A 24,262-nucleotide genomic window follows, 5' to 3' on the forward strand; every position below is an offset into this window, starting at 1 on the left:
GAATAGAATGGGCATAATGCTAACATAGCATGCTAATATTAGCATATAAAGGCCATTTGTTGCCCAGTAGTGAACTGATAACATGATAAACATGCTGACATTAATTATCTATCCTTTACGTTAGCATGTCGCATCTAATAGTTGTTACCCTGCAGGCTAACTTGCTAACTGAAATATTAGCACGCATTTTAGCATTAACATTTAGCTCAAAGAACTCTTTTGCCATTACTTGGTACCATCGTCAGGCAAAATCAGCACCGTTGTTAAAATGTTTTTTTTTTCATCCATCAGTGTTTATTTTTTTCACAGCGGCCCGCATGGCTGTAGACCTTTGGTGTTGTTTAGAAATGACACTGACTGGATGGTGAGGGGACTGTAAGTGATATGTCATGACTTGATTAACGCTAGTTAAAGGTCAACATTTCGAAGCTAAAACACTGTAATTGTTGCCCAGGAGACGCACCATCATGAGCGCTGACGTGTTTCTGTGTATATTCGGTAAAACACTTCATTCAACAACACATAAGATCTACTGTGCAGTCAGACTGTTGGAGTGAGTGACACTTTCTGATACCTGCTGCAGCAAAACAAACCTGCATCCTGTACTCAGTGTTTCTCTGCCACTATTCAGCTGGTGCAAGTGTGTGTGTGTGTGTGTGTGTGTGTGTGTGTGTGTGTTTGAACCCACCGAAGCAAACTTCTATTAAACAAGACCTTTTTGTGTTCAGTCTCTAATCCATCTGTGTTGGAAACGTTTGTTTCTCAACTGTGAGACGCTCACAGAGAGTCGAGAGAGAAGATTCATCTGTAATAAGAAATGAGTTTGTAGGCAAAGTTGTTGTTGTTAAGGAAAATACCGACACTCTAAAGGTCCGTTAATCTCTTAAAACGATAAAAGCTAAAGATTGAGAGAATACCGACGTTTTCACAAAATACTAAAACCCAGACAGAAAGTGAACCTCAGCCATCACGGCTGTATTTTGCATTTTAAAATGAGTCCACTTAGTTTTCCTTTATTAGTTGGACCCAGATATAACAGATTAAACCAGATCAGGGTCCTGATTCCACCCTTGTGTTAATGTTCTCTGTTATTAGTCTCACCTCTAGCGGCCTAAGATAAGAGTGCACATTAGAGAAGACTGAAGTTAATTGTAGATGAACTCTTTTCCAACAGAGAAGAGGCTTACAGAACCATTGATGTCAATATTTAGGAGTTAATAATGATTTTTTTAATTAACATGTAACATAAACATTTTTGTTAAGGACCCCTTGTTTTAGGACCTTTTATCAACTGTCAAATAAACTTGCAAACTCTGTCGTGGCAACACGTTCTAAATCCCTAACTGAAACTGTCATAGACCGACACTGTTATATCCGGCATAAAATATTTATCTTGAAGTATTTTATCAAAGTTTTAGTAGTGGCTCAGTACCATGAGCTAACAGCAGGGTCAAAAACATATTGTACACTAATAGTTTCAGACAGTTTCTGTTCAATAAGTTCACCCTCTTAGTTCTGGCTGGAGCTTGCATGTTCTCCTCGTGCCCGGTGGGTTTCCTCCCAGGGTGTACCCCGCCGCTGAGACCCCCTAAAGGTTAGCGGCTCATGGAGGGAATGGACGGAGTGCTTTTAAAAGCCGTAGCAGCAGGGTCCCTGTCAGGAATGCAGCACAAGAAATGCTTTGAAACAACTTGATGTCCAGATCTGAGGTGAAGTAATCCGTGAGTCAGCTGACCTCCCTAGAAACCTCCCTTCTTAGATCTGATCTGATATATCTTTGTCAAACAAACAGCTGTGAAATGATTCTCCATTTCTGCTCGTTGCATCAAACTCAGAAAAGGAAAAGCAGCAGGAGGAAACAATGCCAGCATATTTTCTCACGCTGGTAAATTGCCCGTCTATTATGTTTAATCACCGGTCTTAATGAGCAAATCAGTCAATGCTGGTGTATGAACGCCGGTGCCAAAACACAATGAGAAAAACAAGGTGGTCAGTTCATGTGGCCACTGCTGCAGCCAGAGGCTCCTCACGTCTGAGGTTTTGTTATGCTAATCGGTGCTCTGAGGGCGTATTTGTAGTTAATTCATCATTTTTAGCTCCACCGGCGGCAGCAGGTCCTGAATTCATCCTTTAGATCTTCTTTGTGTGTGAGTCTGAGGAAAAAAACTAAACATTTTCTGTTTCTCATTTCTGCTTAAAAAAAGAAAAAGAAAGATCACAAATGTACACAGAGCAAATATCTCCGCTCAGTTTCTCTAGTAACATGAAATTAATATTTGCTTCTGGTTGAATGCAAACAAATAGAACAGAAATATAGAACATGTGTTTAGCTGATGTGTCTTGTCTGCCGGTCAGATGTCTCACACAGCCACCAGTGCCTTCTGCCGCTCCATCAAGCTGCAGTGTGAGCTTTACCCGTCCAGAGAGGTCGCCATCTGCCTGGACCCGTACTGCGGCCTGGGCTTCGTCCTCTGGTGCCTTTGCAGGTCAGACAAACACACGCATGAAAAAAAGGCACAAAAAAAGCACTATTTACTGTTAAATATCACTAATAAATATATAAAGATGCAGAAGAAGAGCGTCTTAACATCCTGTTTTAGCTTGAACGTTTGGGATCTCTTAATAAATGTAATGTAATCATCATCCGTTACTAGAAGACACGTTTACACTTGGTGTGTATGTGGTTTCTAGAATAAGAGAGTATGTCACGATAATTATGTACTGAACAACACAACCTCTCAGCTCTTCTCTCGTCTGGTTTCTCTCTGCAGTGTGTACTCAGGTCACCAGTCCATCCTGATCCCTCCGTCCGAGCTGGAGGTGAACCCGGCTCTCTGGCTGTCGGCCGTCAGTCAGTACAAAGTCCGAGACACGTTCTGCTCCTACAGCGTCATGGAGCTCTGCACCAAAGGCCTCGGCCTGCAGACCGACTCTCTGAAGGTAAAGGGGGCGTTGTACGCTTGACATTTTATGAGTTTAACAAACAAGAAACCCAGTGAGGCTCAGACACAATTCTACGACAACAACACAACAACTCCTCATTCTGCGTCCTCCTTGTCCCCTTCAGTCTCGAGGGCTGGACTTGTCTCGGGTGAGGACGTGTGTGGTTGTAGCGGAGGAGCGTCCCAGGACGGCCCTGACGCAGTCCTTCTCCAAACTCTTCAAGGACCTGGGACTCCACCCTCGAGCCGTCAGCACCTCCTTCGGCTGCCGGGTCAACCTGGCGATCTGCCTGCAGGTCAGTCGGACTCTCACCTCTTTTGTTTTGTCTCACCTGGTTGTCTCTGCTGCCATTTCCATTTTGAGACCGAAGGCGTTTCTTGATGGGACCTTGTGGCCGGATTTACTATTAAAATTGTGCATTCACATTTGGCTGCTTTTGTTCTTTATGACAAGAGATACGTCAGCTGATGTTGACCAGAGCTGCTGTTTCTTTCATTTGTAGAAGTTAGCTTGAAGCTATGTATTTTGCTAAATGTCTATTAGCCTCAAAGGTACATTAAAAAGCACATTAGCTCCTTCACATTGAGGTAAAAACAACAGAAACTCCACTCAACTGTAGATGAGCTTCTGAGTTTGTGAGTTTTGTCAGTGCAGAGATTCAGTGTCCAGGTTATGTTTAGCTATGTACAAAGATTGGAGGTGGAACTGCTGGCTTAGCTGTCAAAAGTGAAAAATACACCTTCCTACAGCTCTGAAACTGTTGTATTTACATGTTGTATATTGTGTATTTAACCCCTCTTAAAGAAACAGGACAGCATGGAGCTATTTCAGTATTTGTACGATCATTAATCCCTTTGTAAGATCAATAATTCTAAAAAACAAACCCTAAATGTATGATTTTGACGTGTTGTTTCATAACAGTGATAGTTTGCCATGAGATACAATAATTCTGAAGTCTTATGTAATGATTATTAAATTATTATTTGGTTTTCGGCAGCGTTGATGTAGCACCTCGGAGGTCCAGTTCTTCTCGTGGATTTAAACCTGACAGCTCTCGAAACTGAAACACCAGCTGATTATTGGATGCACTGGTAACTAGCTTGCTGGACAACAAGAAACAAAATGTAAAAGGAGTTTTAGAGTTATTGGAAGGTGTCCATTTACTGTTCTAATGGAGGCTAGCAGTTTCCTCCCGCTTCCAGTCTTTGTGCTAAGCTAGGCTAAACATGTTCTGGACCAGGAGAACATGGAGCTGCATTTGTGTTTTTCACCTGAGAAAAAAACAGATGTAAGCACGTGATTGTCTTTGAGTCCAGGCAGGTAAACACTAGCACAGTATGCAGAGAATGGACACTTCTTGAAGGAAAGTCTCAGCTGATGAATTGGTGCTTTCAGGGACAGAAAGGCTGGACTGACAGGTAGAACCCTAAATGGTGCAGGTTAGCTCACCACTGCTGAAGTGGAGAAACCATGTAACTGCAATTCTGGTTGTATTGCTTCGTACTGCATTGAAGGTTTACAGCGTTGTTAAACAGTTGAAGGATTTTCACAACTCCTGGGCGATTGGAACATGATGTCATCATCATGTCTGGCTTTGAAGTGTAAAAAATACAAATGTACCTTTTGCAGATGCAGGCTTTTAAACTAGCACCAGTGAAGTTTGTGAGGAACTAGATTACATTTCTCTGTATGTCTCTCTGGTGCAGCGTCATCCTTCCATTTCAAGCTGATCGTTGTTTTTACATTTCAGCTATGATTTGCAACCTTAAGTGGATGAAATTCATACACATAAGTGTCCCAGTTTCCCCCTTTTCTGTTCCTCAAACCCGAAGAACAGATTGGAGGAATAGAAGGACCTCCTGTGATCGGCTCTAGATGATTCAATTAAAGTTTTTTTCAAGTTTCTCTTAAATTAAAACATTGCTGACCATCTTGTAGATATTAATGGAAAGATATGAAGAAAATTCAAGCCTATATAAAGACTTTTTAAATATTATTGCAGATTTTTAACATAATCTGATCAGCAGATTTCTAACTGCATGGCTCATAACTTGAATTAACAGAGTCAATATACACTAATATTACAACAAAGCCACTAATATTACACAGTATATTGAACAACAACTCTGTGACCTAAATTAACAAAACTATTTGTAGCAGCTTTAAATGACTAAACTAACATTGGCTGAACGTTATTTTTCCGTCCTGACTGCTTGTTTTGTTTCTTTGAGTTTTCCATTTTGACATTTTTCTGCCTTCCCTCCTCTGTCCTTGTTTTAATCATAACTCCGCCCACATATCTCATACTTGGTTTTGTCTCCGCCCTCCCTCCTTACCTCCTCCTCCTCCTCCTCCTCCTCCTCCTCTGCCCCTCTTTGCTGCTGTAGCCTCACAGGCTGGGAAAGCTTGCCGACCAGGTAGGGAACCACCATCAACCCCCCCCCGCCCCGCCCCAAAACCACCACCACCTCCACCCCACTGCTTGTCAGCACATCACTCATCAGCTGGCTGTAGATTTTAAGGATTCCTCCACTGAAAATCTAGATTTTGAGTTTAAATACTCCCTGTAGGGTTGAAAAGTTTGTAGCTTGCTCCTTAGAGCCTGGTCACACCAGCATTTCAACGAAATTCTGGAATAATGAACAATGAATTTCAATGGATTCGCTGCACTGAGTGGATTTGAAGTATATCGGCACCATAAAGGGGAACTCCACTGATTTTACACGTCAGAGTCTGTTTGCAGGTGTTTTGGAGTTCTACTGCATATGTGAAAAAAAAAGTTGTTTAAAGCCTTTTGTGGCTCCAGGGGGCGCTGCACGAAACCTGACAAATGTCCTCAAGCGACGTCACTTGAGTCAGCGTCAGTTGAAGACTGCAGGTTTGAAAACGAAAAGCATCTGCTGGTGTGGAGTTAGAGAGAAGTGAGCTCAGCAGACCTCTGCAGCTCGAGGCTACATTAACACACTGCAACCTCCGAACAAACTGTCCGTGGTCGAGTTGCATTGTGGGTAATGTAGTCACCAGGGTTAGTAAAGAAGCGGTTGCCTCTGGTATTATTAAACTGTCCATCGTGAGTCCAACGACATTATAGGAGTGCGATGCTAAATCAGTAGTTAGCGGTGCTGACCTTCGAGGAAACTGAGCTAAAGAGTGCAGAAATTGAGGAAGCCGGGCACTTACAATAGATTCCAATGGTGACACAGAAAATGAGTTAAAAGATTTCAAAAAAAGTCCACAGAAACTTCTCAAACCACTTCTCCACCATTGGTCCAAACAGTTTTCACTTTCATAAATCGCTAAATATTCTTCTTCTGGTGGAGTTTCAAAGTTCGAGAAGTCGTCTTTTTAGCTGCCTTGTGGAGATGATGCTATCTGCCGTTTTGTGCTCTGGGCGTGGGCTTCCGACTCCCAGCATGCCGCTGTGTGTCCGGTGGTGGGCTCTGTGTACAGTTTCCCTCTGCAAAGGTTTTTATCCTGAGAGAGAAAAGGGGATGGAGGGACGGTGGAGGAAGAGAGAGGTCGGAAGGGGGGTCTCTATCTCTTTCTTTTTCTCTGTTTTGATTTTCTTCAGAAGTTTCTCTCACATGTAGTCGTACAGCAGTCAACGCAGAGATTCAGCAGATCTGTAGATGTGTATATATTCTTTCAGGGCAGACTGGCTAAAAACCAGGATATGATCTCTAAACTACGTCATCATCACCCCTTTCTTCCATCTTTCGTTTCCCCTGGCTTGGCATCACTTTCACCTCTTTTCTTTCCTCTAAAAGATCTTTATTGTGACTTTTTTGTTTGCATGTTGAATCTAATTTTAGAAAGATTATTGGCGTGCTTATTTTTTAAATGTTGGGATATTTTTGTTTTAATCTGCGTTGTGTTTTCCCTCTAAAATCATCCCACTGCTGTCGCTGTCCTCCCCACCATTCAGTAAATGTTGTAGAGGTTTTTTTTGGGATTTCCATGTTGGCTCTCAAACCCAAAGCTTTTCCCTCTGCTGTGAAGGGGAAGCTTGTCTCTGTGAGCACTAATGCACGAGCAGTAGCATCCACAGCCTGGTAGGAGCAGAAGCAGTAGTTGTAGTAGTAGAAGAAGTTGTTGTTGTGCAGTTGTACAGAAGCACATTGTGTGACCCGACAGTGTTAACTGTTGTTGTCGGTGTTTCTCAGGGCACCTCAGGACCCGACCCCACAACTGTGTATGTTGATATGAGAGCGCTACGGCACGACAGGTGAGTTAAACAAACCACACATCTGAATGTTAAGTTAACTTCTTCGCTGTTTTGTAGCTGAGAAATCTTAACGTGAGGTTTTTCCAGGTGGAACAAGTCAAAACAAAGACAAGTCAGTCATCACATAATTGATTCTTAGTCTCTTTGCGATGATAAATCAAGATGTCCTGCCCTTAACATTACAACATTTACAGGAAACGTCAAACATCGTCTTCATCGTTACTCGTCGCCTGAGGTTTGGTGGTTGTTGGTGGCAGGTCTGTTGGTGCGTCACGTTGACACTACTATTGGATGGATTTTCTTTAAATTGCGTACATACATTCATGATGATTCCTGATGACGTTGGTAATCCCTTGACGTTTCATCTAGCGCCACCAACAGGTCCAACTTACCACCAGTCCATCGTTTCACTTCATCACAGAAAACATCTGAACCTAAAGACCAAGTTAGCGTCAGCCACAGCTACACTTTGAGATTAATGCTAACTGTAACATAGCATGTTAACTCGCCAATGTTTATGTAATACATGCTAACGTTAGCTAACATGCTAAAAGTTACATAATAAATGTTAGTTTATGGGTGTTAGCATAGTAATGTCAGCATGCTAACATTCAGTAGCTATCGACACTTACGTTAACATGTTAATTGCAAGCATGTTAACTCGCTAATGTTTATGTAATACATGCTAATGTGAACTAACATGCTATAATTTACAGGATAAATGTTAGTTTATGGGTGTTAGCAAAGTAATGGCAGCATGCTAACATTCAGTAGCTATTGACATTTATGTTAACATGTTAATTGCAAACATGTTAACTCGCTAATGTTTATGTAATACATGCTAATGTGAGCTAACATGCTATAATTTACAGGATAAATGTTAGTTTATGGGTGTTAACATGTTAATTACAAGCATGCTAACATGCTAATGTTAAGTGTATTATTTGTAGTTTTCAGACCAAAACATGGAGACCCACTGCGGTTTCTGTAGTGGACGGAGGTTGTGCTGGACTCTGCTGGACAGAGTTTATTGTGGGACTACTTTCAGTCCTTCACCTGCTTGCGTCAATGTCTGAAGAAGAGATGCTTAATTTTACGCTCTGTAATTTCCTAATGATTCCCTTGGAAGTTTCCTGGAAATGCAATTTGCAATTTGATACTAATAATTTTAGGAAAAAAGTTATTAGTTTTATACTTTTAATCCTTTAAAAATAAGCTCTGTTTAAACCCAACTGAGAATCCATCATAGTTCAGTTATTATTGGACAGTTTTACTCTCCATGTGTGGCGAGTTATATACTTGCCTGTTTCGCGTGTTCGCATGCTCGGGTAAGCTCAATAATAACATATCCTCTTGTATTTTCTCGTGTGACTTTCCTCCCACAGTGAATCTGTTTTCCACTCAGACATTAAATGTTGTGTTTGGTCCTGTGGGATCTCGGGCCTGTTGCAGCCTCTACTGGGCAGCTTCGGTGTGAACGTGGTGAAGTTTGTGAATGAGAACATGCAGCTCAGCAAACACTCGCAGAATAAATAAAGTGCTCGGTGAAGATCCTTATTCTAATGGCCGACTCGCTCTACAGCCGAGCGCCATCGCAAACTTATAATGAATATAATGAGAAGCTGGAAGTTTCAATATGACACTTTCAGGCACATCACTGTCACCCTCACAGCCGCTCCATTTCCTCTAAAACGCTTCCAGTCTGAGAAAGATGCACGTAAAAACCCATCAAACTCAGTCTGAGTCACATTCCATGCTGGGTGACTCCGTAAATAGCAGCTCGGGAGTCTCCAGAGTGTCTTTTGCCAGGGTTTTGGCTTCCAGGGGAGAAGTCTGACTTTATGAACCAGCCGCAGGTTTGAAAATGGCCGCGAGGGCTCAACATTAGTGTCAGATTTCTTAAGGTTTCATGTCAGTTGTTTCCAGGCAATAGAGATGGACAAGCACTCAAGCAAGACTTAAATTCATTCAGATGCCTCCCGACGAGGCGTTCCAGTGGGATTAAAGGAACAATACTGAGACCACTTCAGCTCAGCTAGACACCAGCTCTCAGCTGAAACTGTCAGGAGCTGTTAACAAACGTTTCCCAGTTAGTCCCGTTCTGTGATCCAGCGGGTCATTGTGGCCGTCAGCCTGCGGCCGCTCTGCTGCACGTGAAGCTGCGAGGCCGTCCGGTCCTGCTGTGTGTAAATATAACTGCCAGCGTGCACGATGACATGTAATCACTGTGGATTTAAGCAGACGCTCCGTTTCTTGTTTATGATCTGACCGACTAATCTATTTTCAGCTGCTAGGATGAAAGTGTAATTATTGTTTTTGTCCAACATCTTTTATTTCATCTCAAATGACGTATTTTCAGATGAACTCTCGATATCATTCTCATGGTGTCGTATGGCGCTCAATATGGAACCCAAGTCTTTGTTTAATTATCTGATATTCTATATTTGTCATGTCCTTTTATAACCACAGAGATAAAAAAAAAAAAAATGCAAAGAATAAAATGAATTTAAACAAAAAAAACCTAACTGATAGAAGAGATGGTCCATGCAGTGTTTCACGTTTGGATCATATTTACAGACTAAATGTAAGCAGGACATGAAGGTGTTCCCCTCTGTTATGCTCCTTCTGTCCCTCTAATTAATAAAATCTTGTTTCTTTGAATCTTATGTAACGAGAGACACATTTGGTTTCTCTCCACAGGGTCAGACTCGTGGAGCGGGGGTCACCACACAGCCTGCCGCTGATGGAGTCGGGGAAGGTGAGCTTTTGTTTGTTTGGTTGGATTTTCCTGCTGAAATAATTCAAATGCTGACGTGGATTTGTTGTCTCTGGTTTCTGAACAGATCCTGCCGGGGGTCCGGATCATCATCGCCAACCCAGAGACCAAGGGACCAATGGGAGAGTCGCATCTGGGCGAGGTTCGTAAGACGCCTCCTCACCCGTTACCTCCATATTAATGTGGGCAACTGACATAAGCATGTCCTCTGTGGTTGTACTGCGTTTGACGTTAGTACAACGTTGATCTGATTGAAGTGATTAAAATGCAACTGAGATCACTCGTTCACTCGTTCATAGAAGCAAAAACCACAATATTTCTTAATATTTTGGCAAATAAAAACATACATGTAGAAGCAAACATTTTACAAATAGGCAAATCATCCGTTAATCATTTTAAGGAGTTTATTAAATAAAATGTTTGCCAAACATTTGTTGGTTCCTGCTTCTCCGACGTTTCTCTGATCATTAAAAACTCAGTTTGGGCTCTCTGAACCTGTGGTGGGACTTGTCCTTGTTGTATTTTATGGACGTCAGAAAGTCTGATTGAAAACACAGGAGTCAGTTTCCCCTTTTTACACGTGAGATGTCTCCAGTGTTGAAGCAGAACCACAGCAGTGAAGCTGAACCTGGTCTAACAGCTGACGTTGTGCGTTTGTAGATCTGGGTGCACAGCGGCCACAACGCCAGCGGATACTTCACCGTCTACGGAGACGAGGCGCTGCAGTCCGACCATTTCAACTCCAGACTCAGCTTCGGAGACACGCAAACCGTCTGGGCTCGAACCGGATACCTGGGCTTCCTCCGCAGGACGGAACTGACCGACGCCAGTGGAGGTGAGGACATGAGCCACATGATCTGGGCAGACCTTTAATGCTCTCATACAAGAGGAGGACAGGATCCAGCAGCTTCAGGGCGCCAACCTGGAAGGAAGCTGTTAGTCCGGCCTTCACTCGTCCCGTCGTGGTCTGATTAGACATTGAATGTTAGAAGAAAATGTGTAGCTTAAATCCAACAATATCATTATAGGGCTTCATAAATCTACATGCATTTTAACCAGGAGGGGGCCGAGCTGTAAACTGTAAACTAACCCTTAACAGAGAAAAGCTGAGTTTATCTTGTGACCCATAAATACCCATAAATCACTGTGAAGAGGACTTCCGACCTCTGCCGGGAGTCTGAACTATTCAGCCACGGCGACTAGCGTCGGCAGTGAGAAGAATTCAATGTTTAACACCTTCTGAGCTTTTGGAAAACATAAATACCACCAGTGTGGCCTCAGCTTAGCTTCAAGGCTTTCATATTCTGTCTGTCTGTGGCCACTTTATTCACCATGTCCGTCCTGAATCAACAGTCTAAAAACGTTTCTCACTGTGCGCGTAGAGCGCCATGACGCCCTGTACGTGGTCGGAGCTCTGGAGGAAGCCATGGAGCTGCGAGGGATGCGTTACCACCCCATCGACATCGAGACCTCCGTCATCAGGACGCACAAGAGCATCACAGAGTGGTGAGGAGTGAAACACAGAGACACCACCACCCACGAATGAGAGGCTGAACATTACAACACAAAACTTTAATAGTCTCACTAATTTACAGCCATGTTCTTTCTTTCTGTAGTGAAGAGTGCATGTTTTCCTCATCCTCCTCCTCCTCCTCCTCCTCCTCCTCCTCCGCTGACAGGAGCCCCTGGTGTTTCTAGTAGCGACTGTCTGGACCTGCTCCTTTCTTCCTTCATTATTATACAAATCAGTCAAGCATACAAACATTTCTGTGTCTTTTTTTGGCTCAAATGTCTGCAGTCCTTTCCAAATTTAGAATGCGCATAACAAACCTGAGCAGGATGGATCCTCTGGGCGTCTCTAGTCTTTCTAACCACCAACGTGTGCTCGTCTCAGATCCTCGAGGAGCTCATTGTGTGATTGCACAAATTGTTTGTTATTTGTGACCGGTCAAACTGGACGACTGCTGGGTTCAATCCTGGGTTTTCTCCAGGCGCTCCGGTTTCCTCCGGTTTCCTCCGGTCACTGTGGTTGTTGTGTGTCGCTCTCGCCAGGCTTCTCCAGCTGAAGTTAACAAAACTGAATCATTTCAAACTCAATAACTAAAACTAACCGTGTGATTTATGGAGTTTGTTGGAAAGAGGATCAATTCAGGGAGCGAAAAGTTACAGAAAAGCTCACTTTCACTTTCCTGGTTATTTTCACTACACGTTGCGTTATGAATTGTTATTTTAAATGTCACAGCATAACTCACTCCATAACTAAAAAATGGCCAAAAATCACAACAATTCAGGTGGAATTGCTGCTGGAAATTGAGGAATTTTGAGCTCCAATTATCCCCCAAAAAAACATCCTGGAGGAACAGCCGTCATGTGCATGTTGTTTCTTCTTCTTCTGTGCCTCCAGCGCGGTGTTCACGTGGACCAACCTGCTGGTGGTGGTGGTGGAGCTGGACGGCTCGGAGCAGGAGGCCCTGGACCTGGTCCCCCTGGTCACCAACGTGGTGCTGGAGGAGCACTACCTGATCGTGGGCGTGGTGGTGGTGGTCGACATCGGCGTCATCCCCATCAACTCCCGCGGCGAGAAGCAGCGCATGCACCTGCGCGACGGCTTCCTGGCTGACCAGCTGGACCCCATCTACGTGGCCTACAACATGTAGCGCCCCCTAGTGGCCGAGACGGAGGTGGATGAAGGATTATTTAGGAAGAAGCAAAGACGTTCTGCTCCTGAGACTGAACAGAAGAAAACCGGAGTCAGAGGCTGAGTTTGTGGCACAAAGGGAGGAGGGTAGTCCACTTTTTTGCCCTGAATTTCGTCTCACAGGCAGCGCTGACTCCCAGAATAAAGGAGGGTTTGTTCTCAGCCTGAGAGGAAGTGCAGCCGCCCCCATCCAGAGCAAGAACGCCCCCCATTTGTGCCGATTGTTTACCAAAAAGTGGCAATCGTGCGGCCCGGAGGCGGCAGAGGACAATCGTTAACGTAGCAAAGATTCGTGCTTTTAAATTGCGTGTGGCTCACTCTCCGTTTCCCTGTTAAGTATTTGCTGAAGTCGCTTGTTTATTTTTCTTTTTTAACATGTCCTCGACAAAGTTTAGGCTATTTTTTGAAAAGGATATTTACACGAAAACAAAACAAACTGTGGCAAAAGCGATATTTTCCGTTTTTACGATATCAACCATTACACAGAGCGAGATATGTTTTGATACGAGGGCGGGGTCTGAGGGGGCCAATCGCAGCTGTCCTTCAATTTTACGATGAGGTACTACGCGTTTGTTTCATGTTAGCTTGTTGTTGTTTTTGTTTTGTAAGCGTAAGTGTTACATTTTTTTAATTCAGCATTATTTTCTGAACCGTCCGTCCCATCTCAGCGGGAAATCAGTGTGCTAATTTTCATAAACGAACAGCTGCAGCCTTTAACTCCGTTTATTTTTCCGTACAAACTTTGCTTCAGCTGAAGCAAAACAACACACAAATTCATATCATGTAAGTATGTACAAAAAGAAACTGATTTAATTTATTTTGTTTCTCTTTTAGAAATATATGACGAGACGTTCAAGAATGTTTTGCTCTTGAATATTTGCTAATATAAAAAAAACAAAAAAGCATTGTATTATCTTGGGTGAAACACTCACATCAAGCATATTATGGAAAATAGAAATATAAGATTATAGATTATATTAAAAGATGAGTGAAGGATTCACACCAGACAGAAGCAGTTTGACACACGATGCTTTTTATCTGCATGTTGGTCTGAAATGTTCAGTGAAGCTTTGAGGAGTTTTATTGCAGCTTCCATGTGAAGAGTTCTGAGCCAAAACGTCCAGTTAGATTAAGTTTTGACCTTTTCCCTCCAAACACTCATTAGGAAAGAATTTTTTTTAAAAGTCAGTGCTTAAAATTAGTCATTGTTGCTCTTAAATTAGAAATAATTCCCTGTCCTCTTCCTCGTGAAGAGCAGCAGTAAAACTTCGCCTCATTCAGAAATGTAAATCGAAAGGTTTATAAACTGGATGAAATCCGAAAATATCGCAGTTTTCACAGTAAAACAACTTTCATCCGGTGTTATAAGATAATGTAAAAGTCATTTGTTCAAAATAACCGATTTTCATTGGCCTTTGATGTATATTTTCATTAATTAACTTTTCCAACTCAACAAATTCCGGCTCAGTTTTTGGTGGATAACACATTCACTTGAGGGAATTAATCAGGAGGAATAAATTTCATCATGTTAACTTAATAAATTACCGCATTCAGGGAGGAAAACTTTAGGATATTAAGTGCACTGTAACTGTAATTTGAGGGAATAGTTTGTAAGTTAAGATCACGTGACTAATTGAACAGAGCAATTAATAAAAAGTATTCCCTAACAATTAATGAAGGTCTGTATCGCAGCATGACATTTTCTGTAAAGGAACATTAAGCGCTCGAGCACCTTTGCTGACCTCTGGTGGTGACCAGGAGGAATTAAAACAAGCACATGGTGAGTTTGTTGTAACTGCAGCTGTGGATCAGAACTCTTCATGAAATCACGTTTGATCAGGGAACAAACAGGTTTCCTGCTCTTTGAAATGTAATAAATATAAGTAGAGTTTTAATTTTTAAAACTCTCATTACTGGAATGAAACTCCTCGATTCAAACAGACCAACGGCAGCACTGGATTATTGTATTTTAACACCTCCGGCTGGGAAAAGGTGAGTCCTCATCAACACCTTTGAGTGTCCCCGTAAAGGCAGGTAGGCGAGAAGCCGCTACTATTGTAAATATCAAAGTCCTTCATATTTTTACATGGACAGATCAATCAGGGCTCATACGGCGATGTCACGGCAGGATTAAAGACTGCAGCGGGAAGCAGGAGACCCTTTAACTCGTTACAGAGCTGCGGGGAGGTCAAAGGTCGCAGGAAGACGACGTTCAGTCTGTGAAACGTGATTTGAGGTTGAAGCTTTTTGGCCGAGAATGTTCAAGTTTCAACACACGAAAAAAAAAAAAAGCACTTTCTTCACCGTTTGTTTCTCTTTCTTTTCTCAGCAAAATGTACGCCCCCCCCCACCCCCAGTATGTTTTTTTTAAAGGTTTTAAAAATGTCTTATTTGAGTTGACGTAAAGTCTTTCAATTAAATAAATATTTCAACAATTTTGACAATAAAAAGTGGGATGTTGGTGTATTTATTGTTGTTGTTTCGCAGGTTTCAGGGGGTTGAAGAACAAATGTGTTCAGTGTTGGTGTCCATACATACTGTACTGCACAGCATTACAACACTATACTTACTTTATATTGAGTTTCCAGCTGGTTTCATATCTTTGTAAATTAATTATTTTTGATTTTTGAACTGTTGATCGGACAAAACAAGAAAGATGTCACTTTTTTCTAACATTCAACAGACTTTATGATAAATGATAAGAAATATTCGACACATTAACGGCTCAGTGACTCCCTGAAACAGCTGGTCACCGTAGTTTTTAAACAAACGTTACGGGAGTAAATAGTGCTTTTGTTATTACTATTTACTATTTTCAGCAGCGGATTAATCACTTCATTGTTGGTTTGGGTCTTTTCTTGGGATTTTCGGACAATAAGGGAAGTTTAGAAAAGGTTTATTGATTAAGATTAGTGTCTTGCTCTGTGGCGTCATCGATCACACCTTCTTAAAACAGAAACTGATCAACTCATTACAACTCAACACTAACCTGTGATTAGTCGTTAGTGTTCAACAACTACAGCTCCCATGAGGCTTTTCTGTTGAACGCCAACACAATAACAACTTCCCTTGTTTACTCAGATAACAAAGAAAGAACTTCTGTCTTACCTGCAGCTGCTTTGTTTACTGCCCAGTACAGTCGCAGATAATCGACAAAGAGCTGCTGAAATGAAACTGAACTTCAGTCAAACAACAAACACAGGAAATTGTTGATACATTTATTTCCTCCATGTTAGCACATAGAATATATTTATATACATATTGCTAGCTAAAGCATCAAAAAAAAAAAAAAAAGTCAGGAGCATAGAAAATGTTAAGCCACAATTAATAGTTTACATATGGACAGAACAGAAGATGAGCGACAGGAGGTGAGAACAAAGGGAACTTTACACTGGTTTTATTCCAGTTAGAAGTACATAAATACTCTGCAAGTAAAAGCAGGATTTCATCTAGTACTCGCACAGTATTATGTGCTAAAACACTCTGGAATCAGAACAGTGAAAAGTCTGGTTACGGGCGACAATCTGATCGATTTACTCACTTTTTCAAGCTGAAAACGGCTTTAAAAGATGCGATTTAGCTCGACTGAAGTTCCAGAAAATAAAAAACATCATTGTCATATTGCATTACTCTGAGGGAGTGCAACTACGTCTTTTCTTACACGAGGAGAAAAAAAAAAAAACCAATAAGAAAAAGAAAAGGAGCCGGAGATACACACACTTTTACTCATGCAGTTAAAAAACCAGAGATACAAACTGGAATGACATCAAAAAAAAAGGGAAAAAATAAGAGAAACTTTCCACACTGAAACCTTTACGGCTGGATGGACGAATATAAAAAACAGTCAAAGAAAGCGGGTCACATGTGTGTAACATAAAACAGGCGTGTCAGTCTGGGAGAACATGCATCTATCGGTTGGTTTTCAACATGACGTTAAGAAACAACATACATTGAAATATTCGGATACGTCGAAGGTGCAGTGTAGCTCTCGCTGAGTTTAAAATAACAAATAAAAAATGAAAATAACCGGAAACGCACACACATGTTGAAGATGACACGGACCTCAGGGCGTCGCGGTGACGACAGAAGCCGGGGGGGGGGGGGGCTGATATGAGAACGGTTGTACATTGTACAAAACTAGAACTAACAGTCATCGGGATCGCTGTGAACACAGAAAAACAAACTGATATCTAAAATTTGTGAATTCATTTACAATGTACATATAATATGAGCGAGGAGATATTGACAGAATGACATTTTATTTACATGTAGTGCAATGATGATAAAAACAAACAAGAAAAGAAAACGACGGCATGTTTGACCTTAAAGCCTGCAGAGGAGAACTGAGATAACACAGCGAGAGAACTCTTGAGAACTCTTCCCAGAAATCAAATATTAACGTGAGCGCGCACTGGGGGGGGGGGTCAAACAGTAGCTGAGCTGTACAATAACATGTTACATCTTAAAGTGATACACTTAAATGAGTTTCCAAAGAAAGACTCGGAGACGAGTGAGTGGAAGTCTTTAAAGTCTGGAACAACAGCGACCGTAAATTCTCTCCAATAGTGGACCGTTTCAATGATCAATAACAATAACAATAATCATCATATTGTTTGTTCTTATACTAATAGGAAGTTTCCACATTTCTCTTATAGTCGTGAAATCTCATTAAAAGACCAAAAACCAACACACACACACTGTAGTTCAACTTGATTCAACCCAACACACACCGTCCTGCTGCTCCAAACACTCACTAGAGCACCAAATGTGGATTCATCCGCCGCTGAAAATAGTCCCCAACAAGTGCACTATTCCCTCCTGTTTGTTTGATGAAAACTACAGCGAGCAGCTGTTTGAGGAAATGACTGAGCCTTTTTTCTTTTTTAAATGATATATTTGTGAGGTGTTTTTAAAGATTTACGTTCTCTTCAGTAAGAACCAATGAGCTTTGAGCTGAGAGCCACAGACAGGAAGTCAGACAGCACTGAGAGACGAGCCGACATGTTGGTTTTGGTCTTTTTTTTTCTTTTTTTTTTTTTTTTTTTTAAAATGGGATTTGTTGACAATAAGAAAAGTATGGACTAAAATCACTCGTTGCTTTATGCTGCTGTTTATGAAACTCAACACTTCCTGTACATATTTCACAATAAAAGCCTTCCAAGTAAAAAGGAAGTCCCCATTCCAGACTTTTCTAAGCAAGTTTGAGTCTATAGTAACTTCACACTAGAAAAAAAAAAAGTCAAGTAATTGATATGTTTGATCAGGAGAAAATTCACTGGCAATAATTTTGACAAGTAAATCATTTATCAAGCTAAATGTTCTGGATTTTATAGATTAAATGAATAAAATAATGGACAGATGAGTCAATAATGAAAATAATCATTATACAAAGAATGGAAAGAACTGAACTATATGTGGAAAACATTTTGCTTTCTCGTCGTTAGGGTCTCAATTTAAATGACATTTTATTTACGTGTTGTGTCATCTCGGTATAATATACTTGATTCCGTCAGCAAATTACATTTTGTCTTTATTTGACGTTCTAAAGTCTCCGACGTCTTCTGGCTCATGAGTGAAGGATTTCCTGTCAGATTGGTAGAGTACCACCTGAACTGATGAAGGAAGTTTTGAGTTTTCATTTACAGCAAAAAAAAGCAGCAGCTGGAGTTCAACGCGACAAGCGGCCGTCTCAAAGCGTGGTTCTCTCTTTACATGGAGGTGAATAAAAAAGGTCCTGCCCACTATGTGAGAATTTACGGTTGTTTATTTGTCACATGTTAACAGAAGCACAAACTGATTAAACAGCAATCTGTGTGTAAAAAAAACGAAGCGTCTGTACAGAGCAACTGAATTATTTTCCTCCGTTCAGTCAATCTTCATAACTGAGGAAACAGTCGACAAACTTTAAAAGTGTCACACTTCCCAAAGAAAATCAAAAACTGGCAATTTTATTGCCCCTTTGAAAAAAGATTCCAAGCACCATATTTATACACCATCAACACTCGACATCCAGCGCAGAGGAAACTATAGAAAAGCTTAATTTGATCATTCACATTTGCATAATGTTTTATATTGGTCCATCCGTCGTCACTGCTCATTAAACACCAGCGAGCGTCTGGTCTTCTCTTCTTTTTTTTGTTTTACCGTAACTAATATATATAAAAAAAAAATTATAAAAAAAAGACAAACTATGAAACTATCAACATGCATGTAGCCTCACTGAGAGGAAGAGGATGAGAAAAGAAAAAGAGAAACAGGCACTGACCACCAACTACAGCATAAGCAGTGAAAAAGTCTCATAGATAGTCACTTCAGGTTAAAAAAGAAAAGAGGATGAAGTTCGAGTGTACATCACTATAAAAAAATGACACTGACGAAGCTCGGAAAAATATACATCATTTTTTAGGTTGTCGGAGGGCGGGGGGGGGGGGGGGGTGGGGGGGCTCACCAGATCTTCTCAGGTAGGTTCAACAAAATGTCAGATTTGTTTTTTTGGCAATATTAACAAGCATTTGGGTTGTTAAGAAAACGAAGTGTGCAAAAAAGTGGAAAAACTGTCAAATGGTGGAACCTCTCTAAGATCCAGCTCAGTAAAGATTGCTATACATTTCTCCAATTTAGAACAAATTAAAAACTTGATATTTCTTTTTCAATATCTGACTCATAAAAATTAGTCTATTTAAAAAAAAAAAGACCCCAAAAATGTGCATAATTATAATAATAATAATAATAATAATAATACGAATAGAATATAGAAGATTTAATTTGCCGGCGTCTTTTAAGGCCGACCTCGTGACCCTGTTCCCAATGAGTGACTTGAGGACAATAAAATTTTAGGTAGAAATGATAGGTGCTATCCACCACAATAGTTCCATGAAAAAAAACGAAATATATTAACGTCTGTGAGCGTCCACTATTAAAGATCTTCTGCCGATTTTTGTTATTTTTTAAATAGGTTTTCTCTATGAAAGCAGAGCTAGTTCAATGCTGCGATGGTACTTACGGTATGTTTACATTTTCTTTGTAAGATCGACGGTGTGTATTTGTTGCATTTACAGTAAGAAAAGTGATTTTTTTTTTAAAAATTCAGGTAATAAAATGTATTCAGTTAATGTTCATCTGTTACTAAACACTTAAATAACACATTCTCTGACACGAGCTCAAAATCAGCACTTCAGTAAAGAAAAAACTAAAATCAAAAGAAACGACACAAAATCATACCAAAACTCTGCGTTCGAGCCATCTGTTCACGATTCAGAGGGAGAAAAATAAACAAAATATAGAAGGAGAAATCAATACAGTGGGTACATTAAATAATAGAAACAAAATGGAAAACAAAACAGGGAACAAATTGCTCTTTTCACGCAGAAAACATCGGGTCCACAAAGTTTTCAGGAAGGCAAGTAGAGAAGCAGGAGGGAGGTGTGTGTGTGTGTGTGTGTGTGTGTGAGAGAGAGTGTGTGTTGTAGACACTGACTGACAGGAGGAGGAAAGGGCAGGAGCCAATGGCGTGCTGTGTAGGGTCAGAGGGGGCGGGGCTTGTTCATCTCTTCCTGCGGCAGGTTCGTTTGTGGTCAGCGTGCCAGTGCTCCTGCTGACACTTGATGGAGCAGTACGAGGTGTTCCAGCAGCAGTGGTACATGGCCTCCTCCTCACAGTTATAACACTGAAAACAAGACAAACCAGTCGGGTTACAACTTCAGGGAAAACACTGGAAAACAACCAAAATATGGATAAACTTCATTTACAAAAAACTAACACTGAGACGAAACCACAAGAAGAGCAACGTGAAGTAACAGCGCTGACAACAAGCTAACTTTACCTGCATCAGAATGTCATTATTTTAATGTGGTTTTAGGTACGTGGGCAATAGACAGCTTTATTATGTAAGAAAGGCTCGATATGGAACGACAGAACCACTTTAAAGCCTCAGTTGTAGATTTGTTTGGCCACTGGAGGGCAGACGGGAAGCACAGGAGCTCCACAGAAAGCAGGAAAAAAATGTCATCACTCTATAAACATTCAATGACTTCATTGTGGACAGGCGGAAAAACAAACAGCTCAGGAAACAATACGATGTTAAAAAGATTGGATCAACTAGAGTTACAGAGCTGAAAGTAAAATGTCTCGACTTCATCTTAAAAACACTTCAAAACAAACTGCAGCAGAACTCACCCACTGCTTCTTCTTGGTCTGGGAGATGAGCTGTTTGTGTTGCGCCACCAGCTTCTTCACCTCCTCCACCAGCTCCTCTTTACACTTCTCCTTCACCTGCTTACACTTCCTCTCCATCTCCGCCTGAGCTCCGGCCACTGCCTTACTCACCGCCTGACGCTTCTCCTCCTCCATCTCCGCACGAAGCTGAAGGGACAAAGACGCGCTGGGTTTTTAACAGAGGCGTGGCCCGATGTCTGCTCAAACGCTACAAAGATCTCAAAGACCATCAAACACACCTTCTCCAGAGCCTCTCTGACGACCCTCTCCGTCTCCCTCTTGTTGTCGGCCTTCATCATCTCCTTGACGTCGTTGAAGACCTTGGTGTACTTCTCGTGGCACATGTTCTGGCAGGCGCCGTCGCTGTTGGTCTGGGTGCCGCGGTGCAGTGTGCGTGGCGACCCTCCGTTGGCCTTCTTGGTCTGCGTGGACACCGACAGCTTCTCGGGCTGCTGGGGCGCCGAGGACACCGGGATCTCCTGGCTGGAGCTGACCGCCTCCATCTCTGGCTCCGGGTCCTGGACGAGAGGCGGGGAAAAGAGACATTTTTACAGTACATGTGATTGAAGCACTGACTGGTGGTCTGGGTTCCTGCAGGGTGCACCAAGTTAAATGGAAGACCTTTTCAGTACCACATAAAACACAGTTTAACACCTGTCTCACAGTCAAACCAGCTGTTCAGTATTAACCGGCCGTTTACCATAACTCCTAATGATAAAATTAAAGAAATTAATGCAACTTGGACCCAGATGAGTGGCATAAAATGGATGGATGTATTAACCAATGAAATATTATTCATTAACTTAAGTTTCTGCGGAAATCGACGTGTTTGCTTCAGGGTTGATGGTGCTGCCTGAAACAGCAGGATCCACCGTCACAACAATCCCACTTTTAGTTTGCAGATGTTTAACATCTCTCGGCAGCCTGGAATAAGATGCAAGACTTTTAAATATCGCCTGCAGATACGCTGGGTGCCTACATCAGCTTCCAGGAAACAAAACATTTGGACATTAATGGCCACTTTTCATCCAAACATTTCCCTGAAACTTCACTACATTCAGCTGCAAAGACAATAACGCGGATCTAGTAATATGCATAGAACGCTGATAACGCTTGTGCTATTCAATCTTTTTAGTACCATCACAAATCCTCTCAAGAGGCCAAGATTTGAGCCCAGCTGATACTGGAGTCCAATAACAACATCCTTTTTACATACAACACATGTTTTACATCAACATAGATGAATAGTGTTTTCTAAAAACCTAAAAACGATCTATAAAACCTGTACATATCTTTCTTCTTACTTGTACGATATATCTACAATAAACTAATTCATCAGTCCGGCTCCAACCAAAACAGACATTAACTTATTTTCTGTGTGGTCACAGTCAGATTTTTATAGATTATTTCGGAGCGATGACACTCAAACTTACACTGGCTTCTTCTTTGGGCTCGACCATTTGGGATCGACGGCTTTTCTTAGCTTTGGGCTCCTGGCTGCCTTTGAGCTGAGAAGGGGGAAAAAAGAACAAAATATTACGTTATATTAAGTATCTTGGTGTTCCTTCCTTGCTCCAATATAAACGGAGAAAGCTTCATGTAAAGCATTTTACTTAATAATCAGGAGGGAACCTGGAAGCTAAAAGAAATGTACAATTCTGAAACAACAGTCACAAAAGCTTTTAACCATCTGTACGTCTGTATGTATCAGCATCCGTACTATATTTAAGTCTGTTGTCCAGTCGAAATAAGACTGAAGGGGAAATCATAAAGGAATTTCTTATTGAGCCAAATGCTGTAATTCCTCTGAATGACAAACATTGTCTACCACGTCATAGAGTCCAAGATGCTATTTTAAAATAAAATCAAGTTTGTTTTTAATACTTGTAAACCTGTGCATCTTTGTAAAGGCACCAGGTAACTATAATAAATAATTAAACACTTTCTGCTCAGCAAACGGGTAGTTTATGTTCTCATTTTCTGCTATTCTCTCACAAATCCTTGTTATGTTTACATTGTTATTCTGATATGTCCATCTTTGATAATTAATGACTGAGTAGGATAAATAAAATACTTTATATTATAATATTTTCAGCCAAAAACAATTGTGAATTGTGAATAATACTCAAATACCTGTACCAAGTTGTACCAAACTTCAGCCACCAGATGGCACTATTTGCTGTAGTGAGTACTACGTATTTCAGTTTGTGTTATTTTAATGTAAATGTACTTCTCCTGACAGTTTACCTGATAACTTTGTGTTACTCTTTTGTTGTCCCTTTTCCGTCCTTTTATACTTTCTTCTAAATGACATGAATGAAATTGATTGACATTACATTTCTGACAAAACAAACTGACAAACTAGAGCAAATCTGAAAACAATGCGGACTTACAACTATTAACTTTTTACAGGAGCAGTTCAGTGCTGCTGCATGGGATGCATTTAATCATCTCTAGGTGCAAAGACCCAATTCTGCCACATGTATCAGTGAAATATGTAAGATAGAAACTGTAAAAATAAAACAACATTGAAAAGGAGTGGCCATCAACTGACACCACTTACATGTCGGACCTGCTCATTGCTGGTGGAGGAGATGCTGGACTCGGCTTCATCTGTCCGCTCCAGCCTGTCCGTCCTCCCGCTGCCCTCCTGTTGCTGCCGCTGGCTCTGGTTTTGCTGGAGAAGCTGGTGCGGCATGCTGCTGTCCTCCATCTTTGTTTTCCAGAAGCGGCCTTCCCTTAAGAAGCGCTGGTAGAGCTCCAGCTCCTCGCACGCCTTCTTCCAACCGTTACTGCGCTTCACCTGCAGCTGCTGGACGCTCACCTTGATGTCCTGGATGTTGTCTGAGGGGATCCACGCTCTGGGGAAGACAAGGAAAACAAAGCTTGAGATTAACCAAGCAGCACTGTGACATTTTAATTAATTTGAGTCCATTTTTAATCCGTTATGAGATGTCTTGTAGTAATAAAGACAGAAGCGGTGTGCTGATATCCTGCCAAGGCCAATCAGACAGAAAAGTGATGCTGTGTGTTGTTGTGATGTCTGCCAGCTGTGCTAACCTCTGATGCTGGTGGCCAAAGAAGCGTACGTCCACCTGGTTGTCGTCCCTCTGAAGGACTTTGGCCGGCCAGTAGCCAAATCCTTTCATCTTGGCCCACACTAAGTCGTGGCTGGGGCTCTGCCGAGGCAACACACACAAAAGGAAACGACCCAGCAGTGTATTTCTAACAAGCAAAACTCAGCCACAGTTTCTTTTGTAGAGTGTTGACAGTACTACGCATACATTCGCAAGTATGTTGTGTATATATTGTTTGCTGGCTACGGCTGTAACATTATTTACATTATTAAATTAATCCGTGAATTATTTTTTCTTTTTTAAATCAATCCTTTTAGTCTAAAATTGTC

General features: G+C 41.4%; 2 protein-coding genes across 4 annotated transcripts in view; one reads left to right on the forward strand and one right to left on the reverse strand.

The window, feature by feature from the left end:
* The window catches only part of dip2ca (disco-interacting protein 2 homolog Ca), a 176,243-nt gene extending 163,642 nt beyond the window's left edge, over nt 1–12,601 (forward strand). For 2 of the 3 annotated variants that reach the window (XM_070918464.1, XM_070918466.1), the window contains 10 exons: nt 2,356–2,486; nt 2,772–2,940; nt 3,068–3,238; nt 5,331–5,360; nt 7,107–7,168; nt 9,869–9,926; nt 10,012–10,086; nt 10,605–10,779; nt 11,327–11,450; nt 12,349–12,601. In XM_070918464.1, coding sequence (XP_070774565.1) covers nt 2,356–2,486; nt 2,772–2,940; nt 3,068–3,238; nt 5,331–5,360; nt 7,107–7,168; nt 9,869–9,926; nt 10,012–10,086; nt 10,605–10,779; nt 11,327–11,450; nt 12,349–12,601 — 1,248 coding nt within the window. The remainder of the gene's footprint in view (nt 1–2,355; nt 2,487–2,771; nt 2,941–3,067; nt 3,239–5,330; nt 5,361–7,106; nt 7,169–9,868; nt 9,927–10,011; nt 10,087–10,604; nt 10,780–11,326; nt 11,451–12,348) is intronic. The other variant, XM_070918465.1, reaches the window with a different exon arrangement.
* A 7,347-nt stretch (nt 12,602–19,948) lies between these two features.
* Nucleotides 19,949–24,262, reverse strand: part of zmynd11 (zinc finger, MYND-type containing 11) — a 23,438-nt gene continuing 19,124 nt past the window's right edge. The window contains exons 10-16 of the mRNA XM_070918467.1: nt 23,917–24,035; nt 23,559–23,717; nt 23,429–23,477; nt 22,296–22,364; nt 21,096–21,374; nt 20,818–21,003; nt 19,949–20,308 (exon numbers count right to left, since the gene is read on the reverse strand). Coding sequence (XP_070774568.1) covers nt 20,186–20,308; nt 20,818–21,003; nt 21,096–21,374; nt 22,296–22,364; nt 23,429–23,477; nt 23,559–23,717; nt 23,917–24,035 — 984 coding nt within the window. The 3' untranslated portion in view covers nt 19,949–20,185. The remainder of the gene's footprint in view (nt 20,309–20,817; nt 21,004–21,095; nt 21,375–22,295; nt 22,365–23,428; nt 23,478–23,558; nt 23,718–23,916; nt 24,036–24,262) is intronic.

Source organism: Enoplosus armatus, chromosome 14 (assembly GCF_043641665.1).
Source record: "Enoplosus armatus isolate fEnoArm2 chromosome 14, fEnoArm2.hap1, whole genome shotgun sequence".
Classification (NCBI taxonomy): domain Eukaryota; kingdom Metazoa; phylum Chordata; class Actinopteri; order Centrarchiformes; family Enoplosidae; genus Enoplosus; species Enoplosus armatus.